Raw genomic sequence first — 19,366 nt, 5'->3', positions numbered from 1 at the left:
TAATGTGGTTCTGACAATGACGTATGCGATTCTGCATCATTCATTCTGCTATAAACTCATTGGTTCTATTTTTTCTATGGACAGTCAAAATTTTGGGATATCCATATTTTCACGAATTTCTGTAAAAATGTTCAAAAATGTCCAATTAACAAATAAATGCATTTAATGTCGTTCTGACAATGGCGTATGTGATTCTGCACCATCCATTCTGCTATAAACTCATTGGTTCCATTTTTTCTATGGACAGTCAAAATTTTGAGACATCGACATTTTCACGAATTTCTGTAAAAATGTTCAGGAGTGTGCAATTAACAAATAAATGCATTTAATGTCGTTCTGACAATGGCGTATGCGATTCTGCATCATCCATTCTGCTATAAACTCATTGGTTCTATTTTTCTATGGACAGTCAAAATTTTGAGACATCGACATTTTCACGAATTTCTGTAAAAATGTTCAGGAGTGTGCAATTAACAAATAAATGCATTTAATGTCGTTCTGACAATGGCGTATGCGATTCTGCATCATCCATTCTGCTATAAACTCATTGGTTCTATTTTTCTATGGACAGTCAAAATTTTGGGATATCGACATTTTCACGAATTTCTGTAAAAATGTTCAGGAGTGTGCAATTAACAAATAAATGCATTTAATGTTGTTCTGACAATGGCGTATGCGATTCTGCATCATCCATTCTGCTATAAACTCATTGGTTCTATTTTTTCCATGGACAGTCAAAATTTTGGGATGTCGACATTTTCACGAATTTCTTTAAAAATATTCACAAGTGTGCAATTAACAAATAAATGCATTTAATGTCGTTCTGACAATTGCGTATGCGATTCTGCATTATCTATTTTGCTATAAAGTCATTGGTTCTATTTTTTCTATGACCAGTCAAAATTTTGGGATATCGATATTTTCACGAATTTCTGTAAAAATGTTCAGAAGTGTGCAATTAGCAAGTAAATGCATTTAATGTCGTTCTGACATTCATTCATTCGACATTTTCACGAATTTCTGTAAAGATGTTCAGGAGTGTGCAATTAACAAATAAATGCATTAAATGTCGTTCTGAAAATGACGTATTGGATTCTGCATCATCCATTCTGCTATAAACTCATTGGTTCTATTTTTTCTATGGGCAGTCAAAATTTTGAGATATCCACATTTTCACGAATTTCTGTAAAAATGTTCACAAGTGTCCAATTAACAAATAAATGCATTTAATGTCGTTCTGACAATTGCGTATGCGATTCTGCATTATCTATTTTGCTATAAACTCATTGGTTCTAGTTTTCTATGGGCAGTCAAAATTTTGAGATATCCACATTTTCACGAATTTCTGTAAAAATGTTCAGGAATGTGCAATTAACAAATAAATGCATTTAATGTCGTTCTGACAATGGCGTATGCGATTCTGCATCATCCATTCTGCTATAAACTCATTGGTTCTATTTTTCTATGGACGATGAGGACGCCGAAGGTGAAGACTCACTACATTGACGCAGCAGGAAGCAAGGCAGTCCCTATCGCTGTGCTACTGTATCCGGTTTAAGCCGGAACAATTCCGGAAATGTACCCACTCCATGCATCCATTACATCTCACCGAGACCGATCTGTGGTGGATGCGATTACGTCAAACGGAGCAGAACCATGGTCCAGGGTTGGTCTCGATCCCGGCACTGGCCAAGAGAATACGGAGCAAACATTCCGGGTAATATTTCTCCCACATCAGAAAAATGGACGAACACGAACATGTATTTGCTGGGTTGGCGGCCTCTGGTCGGAAATTTGTACCTCCGAGTCAATCCGGTACATAGAACGGGCCACCGATAGTAGGGTGCACGAGTTACAATCGCCACTATAGATATATGATGGATGATAGTTTATTTGCTCGTAATATATTATTTTCATAAAATATAAAAAAAAAACATTTATTTACATCGCAATTTACTAGTTCAAATGTGATACTTAGCTGCCGAATGTACGGTATTTTTAATATTCTGAACTAACTTTAAAAATTAATTATTTCAAAAATTTACAAAAAAAATATTTAAGAATTTTATTTTTCCATACGGTCCCACTGCCGCGCAAAAGAGAATAAAACATAAGCAGTGCTTGATGGGGAGAGATGTGCTATCACCGCACTACAAGCCGACCGACGACAACCAACCAAATAAATTCGCTGGTTTATTGAATTTAGATTTGTTTTTTTTTTATTCAACAAATAATTTCCTTTCGGTATGTGATAGTTGCGACAGAGGCATTGATGGTTAAGCTTTCAATACGTGAACCCAGAGGTTCTAAGTGATCGCAGAGGATCCCCTATGCAAATACAGACAAGTGAAAGCAGAGGTTAAAGGATATGATCCCTTGCCTGATTTTAAGTACATTTACAATTATTTGTGTATATCGAGGTAGCAACAAAAACAATAACTTATCTTAGACAATTTACATACTACAACCTCCACGGAGAGAGTTTGTAGAGATGTCAGTGACGTCAAACAACTTCCGTAATTGATCAATCTGAAGTTCCAGGACAATGTATCTAACATATACAATATAATACACATTCGCATTTTTCATATCTTATTGACAACATTAACGTTTTATCTGCAATATTGCCGAAGACACTATTCCCAAAAGCAATGGATTCCAAGCAATCTTAATCCGAAAATTCCAGAAAATATGGAAATAGCCTAATAGAGGGGACAAGTTTGCCGCGTGTATTTAGGTTACTTTTTCAATGTAAACTTTCAGTACGCTGATATTACACCGAAATTACATTGACTGACTTAACTTTTATTGTACCGATCGTATTCTCTTCTGTTTGTTCGTCCTATATCCATCTCAATAGATCCAAGCGTTTGTAATATCAACTTGAAATATTGAATTGGATTTGACATCTCACCAGAAATAATTGGTATTGAATTTTGCAAATGTTATGAATATAAGGGTGTGTAAATTAAGTAATTAAGTACTCTAAGAGACTTAGCTATGGTTCTGGTTTTTAGTCAGGCTTATTTGAAGGAAAAGTAATACACCCTTATCTAGATACCAAAAATTTTAACTTAGCTTAATAAATCTCATAGAATTGACTACTACCTAATATCGATAGCAATTTTCCAAAAAACTAAAAAAAATAGTTGGGGACTTTGTAATTTCATTCGACAATTTATATGCGATAATGGTTCTGTTCATGTGGTCGTATTTAAATATTCACCGGAATATCGAAAATGGCAGCATTTAAAAGAGGAACTTTTTTGTTTTTAAATGAATTCATTTAAGTAATTTCATAGCATTTATTTGTTATTTGATTGTTCTCGTTTGTGGAAACTACACCTTACTTGATTGAAGGCTTTCACAAAAAATACAAAATTGAGCCTTTTTGTTGCTGTGAAAAATTGATTTTTCTCTGAAATTATTTAATTTTTGAAGAGCATTTCACTTTCTTGACGATAGGGAAAACATTTCGCACACATAACAACGAATTTAAAAGAGCGATGAATTAGAAATTATCCTCTTAAAATATATTTTTACGACCCTGGATTTAAAAAACAATATATATTTTTCATTTTTTTTAATGAGGCATTAAAGCGATTTGAATGTGATTTTTTTTTGCAAATTTTTAATTAAACTTTAAAATATTTAATTAAATTATATTATCTGAAACTTATTTTTAATTCATTTAATAAAAATTTTTTAGACATAAAAAATCTCGTAGGAAAAAGAGATCTTTTTTCCACGGCCAACATAATGGGGCTTATTATAACAATGGTCTACTGGAAAAAATGTCGTGCCGAGCCCGATACCAACAAAGTCCGGTGGAAGTATTTGCCAGATTCGTTGCAGTTGATCAGGTAAGTGTATATATACAATGTAAAGACTTTGTTTATAAATGAATATGCTAACAAATACCCGCTACTTCGCAGGCGGAAATTGTAGTTGATATTATGTGGATTTATGTGTCATATTTCATTCAAATAGAATGTATCAAAGATCAGCATTTCATAATATTAAGTAATCAATACAATGAATATTTTTAATTCTCTTGCTTTGCTGTGATAAGTTCATACACATTAACAAAATCGTATTAACCTGTCCAATAAACTTTTAATAAGGTCTATATTTGTTTAGGCTGCTTTATATATTTTTTCATTTGTAAAATATGACTAACTTTATATACTAAATACTACTAAATTTGAAAATGAACCATTATTACCTAAAAGTACAAACACACTCAGTTGTCCTAATACCAACATTTATATTTCCAGCTTTATTCCTACACTTCCTGCCGAATTTAGTACTTACACTATATAGCACGCATTTCCAAATACTGTACATTGTTTAGCTTATAGTTAGTCTCATAGCAAAAATCATAAGTTTAAGATTTCCGAGTTCACATCATACATAAGCACTTCCCAATTCGCATCTATCTTAATTCACAGTGATGCTACATTGTATACCAAATTTACTAACATTTAGTACTTTTCGTTCAACCATTGTACGTATTTCCTTAAAGACTTCTTTCTGGTCGAAATTTCAACATTCCACCTTTATCAATGATTCATATTTCATAATTCAAATGGTACCAAATTTAGTACATATTTCGTACTTTTTATTACGTATTTCTAAAACCACATCCAAATCTTAACCCTTCACACTAACAATGTCTTTTATGACAAATTTCAAACTATCCGTTCACCCAATACCAAATTTCGTTGCATTTAGGACGTATTTCAAAACCTCCTCCTTATTTTCAACCTACCCACCAGTAGTGAGTATTTTTGGTGCACTTATTGTTTGAATTTTCAAACAACCCGTTGGTACATCTATCCTACACAACATCAAAGACCCACATGTCAAATTTCAGATTTCCAGCTATATCCCTTCCCCAAAATACCAACATTAATAGCATTTTATACTCTTCGTATATTTTTTGCACGTATTTCCAAGGCTACCTCCATAGATCAACTCCTCCGCACAAAAAGTGATTCTAATATCAAATTTTAGATTTCCAAATCTATTCATTCCTCCCCAATTACCAAATTAAGTACAATTTAGCAACTTTTTCTCACCTTTTTAGTACGTACATCCAAAACCACATCGAAATATCGAATTTGTAGAGTTCTTATACTTATAACACATTTCCATAACCAAATCCTTATGTCTTAAACTTAATTCTGATACCAAATATCCGTTCTATCCGTTCACACATTATATCACATGGTACCTGCTTTAGTGCTTTTTAGTACACTTATAGTTTTAGTTTCCAAGAAAATATGACTCCAATTAGTGTTTTTAGACGGAATTGTTTCATAATTACTATTTGGATATCTAATAGATACCATTTTCCCTTGGGAAAATTGTCTATGCAGATTTCAGTTATTACTGAGTAATAGTCTACTGTTATTTCTATTTGCCTTTGTCATTGCATTATGGAAGTTGTTTTTAATATTTACATCCGAACTTCATAAGACCATTCCGCCGAAAACTGTTAGAAAGTCGGTAAAAAATGAGAAAGACGCACGGATTCCCTTGCGAATTTTCCATAGATATCCCTTCGGCTCGAAAGTCCTCTAAAACTTCACTTCTATTCGGTCCGTCGAAGATCAACCACTCCATATAAGTCGGACCGAATACGCATCCGAAATAGGAAGTTTCATTCAACTTTCGGTTAGAAGTTTATATATATAACGATACCTAGTTTATATATATATATATATATATATATATATATATATATATATATATATATATATATATATTCTAACCGTAATTTCAGTCTTTAATGCTTATTATATCCTCCACCTTGGAAAGGTAACATCCATAAATGTTCGTCATAGACCCCATAAAATATACATATGTATATTCATAATCAGCACCAAATTCTAAGTCGATTTGTCCGTCTGTATGTCTGTTTGTTTAAATTACGATACAGCGTACATTATTTGACGTAGAGCATCAAAATTTAGCAGAACAATTTGTATTGTGTATAGGATGGTTGGTATTGAAAATGATCTATCGGTTCACGTTTTGGTATAGTCCCCATATAACGGTATCTCTCAAAATTCGGTATTTTGATGATTTTTGCCACATTTCTCCTCGGATTTGTCTAACACATATAACGATACCTACCGGTATTGGGTATGTTGATAATCCTAGTAACATTTACGCACACAATTGTTTCAATATTTATTTGGTATCTTAGAAGATTTGATAGATGACAATCCTTGAACTATAAAACTGTCAACAGAGACTCCCCTTTTGATATGGCCCCCTATAACGGCCTCATTCACTTTATGGTTTTTTGATAAGTTAACTGCATTATCCAAACAGTCTTACTTGTATATGAAGTTCAAAGTGAAACACGCTTGAATTCAGATACTTTTATATAAAAATGTTTCCTTTACCCTGAAGTGGACGATAGTAATAGTTCTGCCCGGCCGAACTTAATTTTTTTACTTGTTTTTAAAGTAATAAGTAGTATTTGTCATTGAAATTGCGCGTTGGAGACCCCATAATGTCCATATCTTTTATCATAGTATAATTCAAAGACGATTAAACAAATGTTATGGTTACACATTCCCAAATTACCAACATTTGCCGAAATTAGTATGAAAATATGGTTAAAATGTAAGATATACTTGAAATCGGGTTGTATCCTTATCCGGGGGTTATGACCAATATCATGAACTGCAAAAGCGATTTAAGGTATCGTGAAAGTTTAGGAAGAGTTTCTGAAAGAATAGAAATCCTTTTCCCCCTTATTTTTTATTTTTTATATTCGGTATTTCACTTATTTCAATCCCAATGAATTTTGCATACTGAGTTCTCATTGGACGGATTATTGTCATGTGAAAGAAGTAGGTAGGTCCCCGTTTTGAAATGTGCCCCATAACGTTTTGCCGGTTTTTTTTTTTTTTTGTTTAAATATGTTCGTATCTTCGAGCTGAAGCACAATGCAGATCCTTGAGTTGAAAGCTAAATGCCAATTTCAGATATGAAAGATCGCTATTTAACATCGTATTGCGTACTATTTCATTTTTGATATTATTCATTCAGAATTCAAAACAATAAAAAATGTACACTTCTATATAGTTTTTAAATTGAAAAAATTTCACGCCAAAATGATTTTTTCTTTTATATTTTTATTGGCATATTTTACGCAATTTTTTCCCAAGATTCCATTCTGAAGTTTTATGAATTGTGAAAATCCGTCAAAACGTTCTTGAGTTATAAGCATAGTAACTAATAAACAAATTGAAAAAAATCTTCAACTTGTTCGCAGTTTTTTACAGCGAATGTTTAAAGGTCCTTACGAAGTTTAGTCCTTACTATTATTATGAAATTTGATTCCATTGAAAAAATGTTATCTATTTTTTCCCGATTTTAGAGTTTTTGCAATGCAATAGGCGCTTTTTTTGATTTTTTAGCAATTTTGAAAAAAGTAATTATCTTTTGCTTGTTAAATTATTAAATTATTTTGACATCATCTATTTAGGTCCGCCACTCCATAATTGTCGTCGCTTTATACTACCCAAAAAGACTACACATCATATTAGAATTCAATTCAAAAAAAAAAAAAAAAAAAAAACACTACAAATGTACATTCCAAACTAGTAAGTCCAAATGGAAAAAAGTCATGCAAAATAAAACATTACTATTGTACACCTCAAAAGTCAAAATAAAATTTTTTTTGGATTTTATCTATTTTTTCCAAGAGACAATTTCGATTTTGTGTGAATCGTTAAAATCAGATCAGCGGTTCTTGAGTTATAAGCGTAGCAATTAACACAACTTTATTTGATATATATAGATAGATTAGAAGTATGCGTGGTCAGTTCCTCAGCCCCCAAATAAATCCCTAGGGTTGGAGGGAAAGTCAACAGTATTGTGTAATAATTTTCAAACCAATATCTTCATTATCTGTCAAATATAAAGATTTTAGATAAATCAAGATAGTGGGCGTAAAAGTGGGCGCGGTCAGTATTTTTTCTTAACTCTTAACTTAACTTAACTCGGGGTATGATGAACGTTTGTACAAAATATTATGCAAATCGGTCCAGCCGTTTTCAACTGATTCCATTACCAACGAACAACAATTGATTTTTATATATATAGATAGATTAAAAAGTAGGCGTGGTCAGTTCCTCAGACCCCAAACAAATACTTAGGATTGGAGGGAAAGTCAACAGTATATCGTGTAATAATTTTTAAACCAATATCTTCATTATTTGCGAAATATCAGGATTTTAGATAAATCGAAGTAGTGGACGTAAAAGTAGGCGTGGTCAATATTTTTTTCTTTAAAAACCTAACTCGGGGTATGACGAACGTTTATACAAAAAATTATGCAAATCGGTCCAGCCGTTTTCAACTGATTCCATTACCAACAAACAACAATTGATTTTTATATATATAGATACATCAAAATGTATCTGTAAGTTTCTTTGCTTGTGCCCACATCACGTCGAATACCATTAAAGGTACGACCTTAAAAATCATATATGTATATATATGCCATTTTTTTAATATATTACTCTTTTCAGGCCTTTGAACCATATCCTTTTACAACTTAGGTGCAGTCAATTCCTTATGGTCTCGTCGGGGGAACCGACACTTGCACTTTCCAAAACAATTATATGTATTGAAAATTTTTATTGTTATAAGTAAAGCGATTAAGGCCTATAAAGAGCACTTTTTACATCCCTATGAGGCATATCAGACGATAGGGAAAAGGTATGAATTGTTCATGTTACCAACTTTGGGGTGTATTTAAAACGTCTGCATTATTCCACGATCTACTAAATCTAAGCAGTATGTCGCCAATATTAAGCACATAATAATATCAAAATAACAATTTTTTTTTTCTTAAACCAAAATAAAACAAGTAAAAAAGCATTAAGTTCTGCCAGGTCGAACTTTTAATACACTCCACCTTAGAATAAAGGAAACATCAGAAGCCAATTTTTAGACATATTCGTGAGAAAATGTGGCAAAAATCATCAAAATATCGAATATCGGGAGATACTGCTATATGGGGTATACAAAAACGTGGACCTATACATACAATGTTTCGCCAACGGAGGTAGAGCCCATTAGGACCCACAAAAAAAATTTTAAGACAAATCCACGAAAAAAATGTGGCAAAAATCATCAAAATATGTAATATGGGGCGTACCGTTATATGGGGGTTATACAAAAACGTGGACCTATACACGCAATGTTTCGCCACCGGACCTAACCGGACCACCATTATGACCAACAAATACCAAATTTTAGACAATTCCGTAAAAAAAATGTGGCAAAAATCATCTAAATACCGAATATCGTGAGGTACAGTTATATGGGGGCTGTACCAAAGCGTTGACATATACATACAATGTTTCGCCACAAGAACTAGGACCCATTATGACCTACAAATACCAATTTTCAGACAAATCCGTGAAAAATGTGGCAAAAATCATCAAAATACCGAATATCGGGAGGTACCGCTATATGAGGCTATACAAAAACGTAGTCGTATACATACAATGTTTCGCCAACTGAGATAGAACCCATTAGGAACCACGAATACCAATTTTTAGACAAATCCGCGAAGAAATGTGGCAAAAATCATCAAAATATCGAATATTGGGAGGTACCGTTATATGGGGACTATACCAAAACGTTGACTGATATATTTCATTTTCAAAACCAACCATCCTAGACACAATACAAATTGTTCTGTATTGACACAGTACAAATTTGAAGCTCTACGTCAAAAAATGTGGACTGTATCGTGATTTCAACAGACAGACAGACAGACAGACTTCGAATTTTATGCTGATTATGAATATATATACTTTATGGGATCTACGACGAATATTTAGACATGTTACAAACGGAATGACAAAGTTTCCAAGGTGGAGGGTATAAAAACCAAAGATAAATGCTTAAAAGCTTGGATTAAAATGGAGAATGACAGATGTATTTTTTAAGAAATATTCTCAGCCATACTTTCAGACGAAAATAGAGCAGAATTAGCCTTTCCAATTTTTTCTCCTTTCAATGTTTGGCATTTATTCTTCACTATACAGTTTTTTTTGTCAAATTTCGACATACCTTATTTCAATCGAAATACCTTAGTTCAATAGAAATTCAAATCGAAATCCTCATTAAAAAATGAGGATATGATAGTATGAGAAAGTCTTCTTTAAATTTTCATACATAGGAATTTAAGAAAGCTACACCATGAATATAATCAAATATCGGAAGATAATTTTAACATTTTTCGTTATGAAATGACAATGCTACTTGAGTTGTGTTAATTTTGCCTTACATTACTTCAAGTCTTGTACCCACATTTACCCTTATTCTATTTGTTGACATAAGTCGATGGCGTTTGTCGCGAATCGGTTAGAAGTGTCAATATTACCAGTTTTTAGGTTGTTTTGATATTCTGTAAAAAATGTGACGATGACATAGACTTGTATTGATGTCGACTTTGATGTTGTTGATGATGATGTGTGTTTTAGTATATTTTTTTATAACCTCCACCATTTTATGCAGGGTATATTAACTTTGTCATTCCGTTTGTAGCTCCTCGAAATATTGATAATAGACCCTACAAAGTATATATATTCTGTATCAGCGTAAAATTCTAAGACGATCTGTCTGTCTATTGTATTCACGCTATCTTTCGAACGGATTGAGATAGAAGGTTAACATTTACCAGTAGGCAGGTTAAGTTTGTAAATGGGCCATGTCGGTCCACGTTTTCGTATAACCCCTATATTTGTTTTAAATTTTATATTTAAAGTTCAGAATCGTTACCACAGCCTATGACAAAAAACTAATACTACTATGACAAAAAAACTATTTTTTTTTGAAAATTTTCAATTTCCTTCGAAATGGTGGAGGGCATTAAAAGTTTGGCCCGGTCGAACTTACCTTCTTTTTTACTGTTACAAAATAAAATTGGAAAAATCTCATAATAACAAGTAAAGAATCAGCTAAGTTCGGCCAGTCCAAACTTTTAATACCCTTCACCATTTAGAAGGAACGATCTAGCGATGTCCTTCTGTCTGTCTATTGTATTCACGCTATCTTTCGAACGAATTGAGATAGAAGGTTAAAATTTACCAGTAGGCAGGTTAAGTTTGTAAATGAGCCATGTCGGTACACGTTTTCGTATAACCCCTATATTTGTTTTAAATTTTATATTTAAAGTTCAGAATCGTTACCACAGCCTATGACAAAAAACTAATACTACTATGACAAAAAAACTATTTTTTTTTGAAAATTTTCAATTTCCTTTGAAATGGTGGAGGGCATTAAAAGTTCGGCCCGGTCGAACTTACCTTCTTTTTTACTGTTACAAAATAAAATTGGAAAAATCCCATAATAACAAGTAAAGAATCAGCTAAGTTCGGCCAGTCCAAACTTTTAATACCCTTCACCATTTAGAAGGATCTTGAAAATTTTCAAAAAAAAAAAAATATATATATATAGAAGTATATATATATATATATATTTCAAATCCAATAAATGAAACGTTTTTGTCTATATACTCCTTTTAGAATTCTGGACGCATAAGCTACTTTATATCACGTCGAACTGGATTGCGAGTTACGGATTTGGTACAACCATTATTGCGTGTAGCAGATCCCAAAATAGCCAGCCTAAAGGGAAGAATTCTTCAAGGCAAGTCAATGGGCCGCACCGATGTTCAGGTAAATATTAAAATAGTAATTCGTCTCCGGTTATATAAATGTGTTGTTTTAGGTTTTATCGCCAATAACAGGACGCGTAATAGGGACAAAGGAGATTCGCGTTGGCAGCGATAAAGTAAGCCTTATTAAACTTTCAGTTCGCGTTGTATCAGGACTGCAGTTGACAATTACTCCAGACAACAGTATTGAAAATGGTTACATTGCTGAAACCGCAGTAACACACAAATTGACAGCACAATACCAGGAAGGACTGTTGGATATTGATCTGGAGTTTTCGGATGGATCTCGCACCCCATTAAGGTTTAAATTATATAAATATTATTCTAAAACAATGCAAATAAAACTATTTTATAGGGATATATCCGTGGAAGATTACTTCCTTTTGGTTGAAAGCTTAGATACTGAAGTTGTGGCCTTTGCACCAATGCTAGCCTCTCACCATCCCCGAGTAATCGCTGTGGGAGAAGGAAATGGAAACCTACTTAGAATTACACTACTTCTATCGGAAGAATGTCGAGTACGCCGCAATGTAATGTCAACAAAACAAACCCGATATAATACATCCCCATTAGCGAGCGCCCTTGCTGCTGTTGATGTTGACTTTAATAATGCAAACGAAATTATTAATAAACATGAAGTTGTACAAAACGATGGAGTTATTCGAAAAGAAAGAAATAAATACACTAACAATGGTGGAGATCTTGCAGATATAATAGGTATGTTTTCATCGATATATATGTTTATTATAATTGAGAGTACATATGTATCTATATGCATTAAAATCAAATGTCGTTAGATGGTAATTGAATCATTTTAAAACGGCTGGACCGATTTTATCGTTCGTTACCACGTTCGTCCTAACCAGAGTCAGGTTTTTATGCAGAGAAAAATTGACAACGACCACTTTTACGCCCATTTTTTGTATTTAGTTCAAAAAACCTGATCCAATTTTTCAGCCAGAGGTTTTAATTTGAGAGTTGGAAAGCCATGTTGATATAGTATATAGTAATTTCTAAATAGAAATAAATATTCATGCAAAAATTATATTAGATTTTCACCTACCGCCGGTTTTAGATATTTTGAATAAACTGATCTTATTTTTCAGCCTAAGACTTTAATTTGAGTGTTAAAAACCTATATTATATATAACATCTAAAATAGCCCCAGGATAAAACACAGCTTAATTTTTTCTGTAAAAATCTTAGCAACATTTTCCATTCAAATGAGCTGTAATTTGCAATTTGTATTTCTAACTTTTAGAATACCGTGCTGTGTGGTATTTAGTTTTGTCCACTTCATAATTGAGTACAGAATGATTTCAGAGTAGTCACAGATAATTATTATTTCATACCCATTACCGTGTGTTGGAGACCCCAAAAAGTCCATATTTTTCATTATAGTATAATTCAACGATTGAATGAGTCCTAGTATGGCATTTTGGAATTTATTTCATATAGACGTACATCCCAAATCTACGTTACCAACCAATATTCTCTTTCTTTTCTGACCACACATTGGTTGGAAAAGTGGACACTGATGTGGGGACTATACTTAAATAAATGCTTATATGGACAATTATCTATAAGATGGTTATCTACCCCGAATAGCTCAAATACTATTTTTTAGCCAAATCGATGATGGGCCCAACTTCTAAAATTAAACATTTTATCCGAATAGGGTTTCCACCCCCTTAGAAACAAAGATGCCAAATAAGCGCCAAAAAATTTAAAAAAAGACCCCGAAAAGAAGCTTAAACCATATGATGGTTTACCAAAACGTGATCATTCTTTGCAAGGGTGGTTGCTCCTCAAATTACCAACATGAGGCCCATAACGCTTTGTCGGTCAATTTTGTTTGTTTAAACGTGTTCGCATCTTCCAGCTTAAGCACCATGTAGGTCCTGAAGTTGAAAGCTAGATGCTAACTTTAGGCATGAAAAATCGTCATTTAACACCGAATTGTGCACTCATTTTAAAAAAGGAAAACAAATTGAAAAAAATCTTCAACTTGTACGCTGAGTTTTTACAGCAAATGTTCAAAAGTCCTTACGAAGTTTGTCAATAGAATGTACTATAATTTTGAATTCGATTCCACTGAAAAATGTTTCTCGATGTTTCCCGATTTTAGATTTTTTGCAATGAGGTAGCCTCTCCTTTTTTTTTTTTTTTTTTTTTTTGATTTTTAATTTTTTAGCGCTATTGAAAAAGTAATTATCTTTTAACTTTGCTGTGACCGCGTTAAATTAATTCGACATGATCTATTCAGTTTCGCCACCACCTGCAATTTCAGTTCTCAAGGAATCGAAACAATTAAATAAAGTTAAACCGTTCCAATAATATATCGTTCGTACCCAATAATATATCGATTTTTTTGTTCATAGCTTTTAACTCCCCAAAAAGACTACACACATTTAAAAAAATACTACAAATGTACATTCGAAAACAGTAAGCCAAAACGAAAAAAAAAAACATGCAAAATAAAACATTACTGTATTGTACATTTCAAAAGTCAAAATGAAAACGTTCATATTTCACTTTTTAACGCGATTTTTCGATTTTGATTTTCCGAATTTGTCAGAATCATCAGAATTAGACCAGCGGTTCTTAAGTTATAAGCGTAGAAGGAAAATCATCACAATAACACTTATATAATTTAATAAACAAAATAAATACATCAAATTTTTAGTTTAGTTTATTTTGATCATTAAATTATCAAAGTGTTATTGTGATGATTTTCCTTCTATCCATATATAATTTCAGTAGTTTTGAGTACTCAGTTATTCCATTCTATTTTTTGTGCTATAGTCCTCCACTAATCTGAAAAATTGTGTTCAACAATGTTTTTTTTTTTTTTTTTTTTGGTGTACATTTAATACCACGCATAACTGGCTCATCTCCGTTAAAATTGATTTAAAATATAAATGAAATATAAAATATATTTTTAGTTCGTTATATACAGGAGGGGACACGGTCTGCCTCCATTTTGGTGTGATCGATTTCTAGACTTTTTGTTTAATATTTCGTTTATGTTTTAAAGATGCATTGAGTAATGCGTTGTTCATTAAACAGTTTCGGTTCTGGAAGATAATGAGCTAAAGATAAACCATGCTAAAGATAAATCATGCTAAAGATAAACCATAAGGCAACAAAAAAGTTTTGGTCCGTATGAACCGCTTAATGTTATCTGATTATCTCAATTGCATCTGTCTTTAATTTTAATTTATGTTATTACTTGTGCACTTAACAATCTACCTATCTTGCTATTGCTACAAAAAAGTCTTTTGTACGCATTGAATGAAATAGTGATATAACTAATTTCGTAGAACCACTACTAAATCGTTTTTACGATCACATTAAAGCGAGTGCTGCCTTATTTTGCTGTCGAAAAGAATTGTTTTAAACAAACTCATATAAAACTTCTCTGTTTTGATGAGCACTCTTTAATTTAGATGTTTTTTAAACTAATCGTCTTGGCCTTGCGTAGAATATTTAGTTTTTCTCGAGTCGTCGATGAGGAGGTGCTGTCAGATACTCTTATGAAACGAATTACTACTAAACACTAAACAAAGCTATATTAAACAATTAATTAGAAAAATTGAAATTGATGTAAAATCAAATATTTTAAAACTGTAAAAATTAAAACTAATGAAATATGTTTCTCTGTTTATAGAGAGACAAACAAACGCTCTATTTTGCTCTATTTCATAACTGTATGGATGTAAAAGTTTTTACGGCTATAATTGATTTTTCTGATATTGTTATGTTCTTATGGAGGTGGTCGGTTGAATGAAAGACGATGATTTAAACATAACAATCAATTCATTTGTTGAATAAAACTTTAAGTTGTTTTACGAGTTGTGATGAAGTATTAATTATGAAGAACCATGAAGTATGACGAAATATGTACAGATGAGATGTCTATTAATTGGTGGTTGCACAAAGACTGATAATTTCATCAGTACTACTGTGTGTTAAAGAGATGTAATAACTTACAACTACTGAGGAATGCAACACTGTTATGATGTTGCCAGATTGTTGCATTTTAGGGTTACCCTAATATTGCATTATTTGATTCTTGCCACAGAGCATTCGCTATTTAAAAACGCATACAAAAAAACTATATTAAACAATAAATTACAAAAATTGAAATTGTTGAAAAAATGTATAAAGAATATTTTTCATTTCATATTTTCATAGAACAAAAATCCAGCACCTGTCTGGGGTATCGGTTTTACAACTCGTTTTAAACAATTGAGAAATCGATAATAGAATATTTTTCCCCGACAGATAAAACTATTTCTTTAAAAAAAAAACATTCCTTGAATAACTATCTTGATAGTACTGCCAACTAAAGAAAATGAGCGTACAAATGTATCTGCAAACCCGCTTAATAATTGGCCCAGTATTTATAACTTATTTTATTTCTACAATAAGTTCCGATGTGTGCCTCAAACTGGTAAAGAAGTTTTTCTCTAGCAATTTGTTAAGCATATAACCCCCATTTTTAATTAAAATTTTCGTAGAATTTACATGGTGGTTTCTGTTGATTTCCGACTTGCAATGTGGGCTACATTCAAAGGTGATTCAGCTTGTTGAAGCTCTACAGAAAAACACACGAATCCAATTCGAAAAAATATGCACATGGTTTTTGTTGTTTATAGGAGAAGAGAGCAAAATTAGGTGAAATAAATTGTTTCGCCTTAACAAAAAATTTCAACGACAAATGTAGGCATTGAGTTACATTTTTCGGAAATTCGCCACCAACCGTGCTCTTTTGTAATTACCCTGTAGGAAATGTCATAGTCATTGACACTTGACTATTTATTTATTTTTATGTTTTTGGAGCAACACATCCTAGATTGTCTGCTTCGGATAATTTTGGTCCTTGTCAGGATTGAAGAAAAGTCGGGAATATGATTCTGTTCGGATTTTCAAAACATTATCCACCACAGATCAGTCTCCGTGCAATGTAATAGATGCAGAGGATGGGTTCATTTTAGGAATTGTTCCGGTCTAGCCCGGTATTCATGAATCGGAGGAATATCTTGATCGCAGAGGTGTAGGAAACCAAGCTGGATGGGAATTGTAGCATACAACGTTGCATTGGTTACAACGTATTGAGAAGGATCGCACCAGAAGTGGAGGTGGGGAATTGTATCCTGTTACATCATTTGGTTCAATACAGACCTATCTAGTGTAGTGATCCATAGATGGAATACATACGGGTAGCAGTTAAGGTATACGGAGCTTGCCGCTAACTTTCATGCGTGTAATGTGAAAATATCCCCACCAAATCAATGGCCACACTATTTACCACAAAGAGTGCCTCGTCATAACTCCTGGGGACCATTTAGATGAGGAGACTAAGGTTCTTCCCTTACGTCAGCATAATCATGTGTTTTCGTTGCCCGCCTTACCTGCTTGGATGTTACCGTGGGTCTCATTCTAACCATTATATTGTGGACACTCCCACCCAGGCATGTCAGGAAGGACCCGCATGATCTCAAGAGAGAGATCCAACGATATAGAATAAATCCTCTAGCCTATCAAAGTGCTTCAGCTTGCCATTCAGAAGTCACTTGTGACATTGTCAGTAGTATATCAGTAGCTCTTCCGTAGGCTTATGGGGACATTGTGAGTCAGTAGTCTTTTTATTCCTTCATTCGATTTGTAACTCCTCGGAATACTCATGTCAGTCTGAACAATGTATATACAAGATAAAGCAAAAGTAATCATCCTATCAGAAAATACTATAAATATTACGATTGGACCTTAATGTAAGTTCTGTTTTGACATTTTTTTTTAGCAAACGCATGCGAAATACACGTTAATAGATGTTTCCGCACAAAGTACAGATGGTGAATCAGCTGTTGGCTGCTGCCAATCTCCAAGAAGGAGATAATTTTTCATCAAAAATAATCATGAGTGATGAGGCCCATTTCCATCTTAGCGGTTACGTAAATAAGCAAAATTTACGCTTCTGGGGCACTGTATATTCTTGATTAGCATAAAATTCAAAGTAGATTTAGCTATGGTCGCCTGTCTTTCTGTGTGTGTCAGTCTGTTTCCATCACGCTATCTTTTGGACGAGTTGAGATAAACGCTAAAATTTTGCATTTTTGTATTTTGCCAGTATGCAGGTTAAGTTCGTAAATTGTCCATGTCGGTCCACGTTTTCGTATAGCCTCCCATATAACGGTACCTCGCAATATTTTGTATTTAAATGATTATAGAGGCTTTTTGCAGATATTGTTCCACATTTCGCATTTAAAGTTCGTAATGGGCACTACAGCCTATGTCAAGATCCCAGTTTCGGCCAGCGGCTGCCAACCCAGTATGTACATGTTTGTGTTTGTTTATTTTTCTGCATTGGGAACAGCATATCCCGGAATGCTTTCTCCGGATTTTATTGGTCCGTGCCGTGATTGAGGAAAACCCCGGACTTTGGTTCTGCTCGGTTTGTCAAAACGTCATCCACAACAGATCTGTTTCGGTGCGATGTAATGGATGAAGAGATTGGGTGCACTTCAAGAACTGTTCCGGACTTAGGCGTTTGCGAGACTACAGCGAAAGGGATTATGTTGCGACTTGCTGCAGTAACGTAGTCCCCAGCGAGTCCACTTCTTCGTCGTCCTCATCAGAGACGTCGTCGGAGTATTGCACTCCACCGCAGTCTCCAGAACAGCAACCAACACCGCAGCACCTAACGCCACATGTTGCTGTTCCAACTCCGGATTGTGCATCATTCTTGCAATTCAATTGCAACGGACTTCAAGGCAAATAGATGAGATAGTGGAATTTATGAGTCGGAGGAATATTAAGATCGCAGCGGTGCAGGAAACCAAGCTGAATGAAAATTGCAGCCTACGACGTTGTTATGGTTACAACGTACTAAGGAAGGATCGCACCAGAATTGGAGTTAGGGGATTATCGTTCCTGTTACACCATTCTATTCAGTACAGACCTATCTCGCTTGAGCTAGTCTCTAGTGACCCATACATGGAATGTATGGGGGGTAGCAGTCAAGTGTGGAACTGCCGAGGTAGAGGTGCTTAATGTGTATATCCCGCCTGTGAACCGCGTTATTTGCCTGATATTAGCCCATTATTGGTAGCCAATTTATTTTATTTTTATGCCCACCATGAGTTGTGGGATTCCGTCCTAGGTAATGACCAGAGGGTATCAGCGCTGGCAGAGCAGATTGACTGTTCCACATTCTGCACGGTTAACGAGGATGCACGGTTAACGAGGAATAACAGGAGAGTGTCACAGTTCGCCAGACTTAACCATAGTGTCACCCGGTCTGATAAATGACGTGACTTGGCATCCCGTCATTTCTCTTGGCTCAGACCATCTCCCCATAATCGTCTCCATAAGCAGGTCGCCCGATTTCATAACCTCTGAACGCCCACTTTCCTTAACGATGGGAAAGCTCACTGGCCAGAGTTCAGAAAATTCACCAACCGCCGCTTCAGAGAACTGCCCAACACTTCTGATGTTCGGGTGGCAGAAAGAATTTTCCGGAACATCATCAGAGCTGCAGCCGCTCGCTATATACCTACTGGTCGAATACCCGAGATAAGACCAAACTTCCTAGCAGAGGCAGCGGGATTAGCAAACGAGCGTGATGATCTCCGTCGTACCAAC

The 19,366-nt window shown here is 34.1% G+C and overlaps 1 protein-coding gene across 3 annotated transcripts in view; it reads left to right on the top strand.

Annotated features, from left to right (window-relative positions):
• Positions 1 to 19,366, top strand: part of LOC101901654 (transmembrane protein 132B) — a 261,310-nt gene that overhangs the window by 147,669 nt on the left and 94,275 nt on the right. For all 3 annotated transcript variants that reach the window (XM_059122968.1, XM_059122967.1, XM_059122969.1), the window contains exons 8-11: positions 3,710 to 3,863; positions 11,568 to 11,720; positions 11,773 to 12,020; positions 12,075 to 12,436. In XM_059122968.1, coding sequence (XP_058978951.1) covers positions 3,710 to 3,863; positions 11,568 to 11,720; positions 11,773 to 12,020; positions 12,075 to 12,436 — 917 coding nt within the window. The remainder of the gene's footprint in view (positions 1 to 3,709; positions 3,864 to 11,567; positions 11,721 to 11,772; positions 12,021 to 12,074; positions 12,437 to 19,366) is intronic.

This window comes from Musca domestica, unplaced genomic scaffold (assembly GCF_030504385.1).
Source record: "Musca domestica strain aabys unplaced genomic scaffold, Musca_domestica.polishedcontigs.V.1.1 22, whole genome shotgun sequence".
Lineage (NCBI taxonomy): Eukaryota > Metazoa > Arthropoda > Insecta > Diptera > Muscidae > Musca > Musca domestica.
Note: the sequence above shows the minus strand (reverse complement) of the source record. Positions and strands in the feature narration are given on the sequence as shown.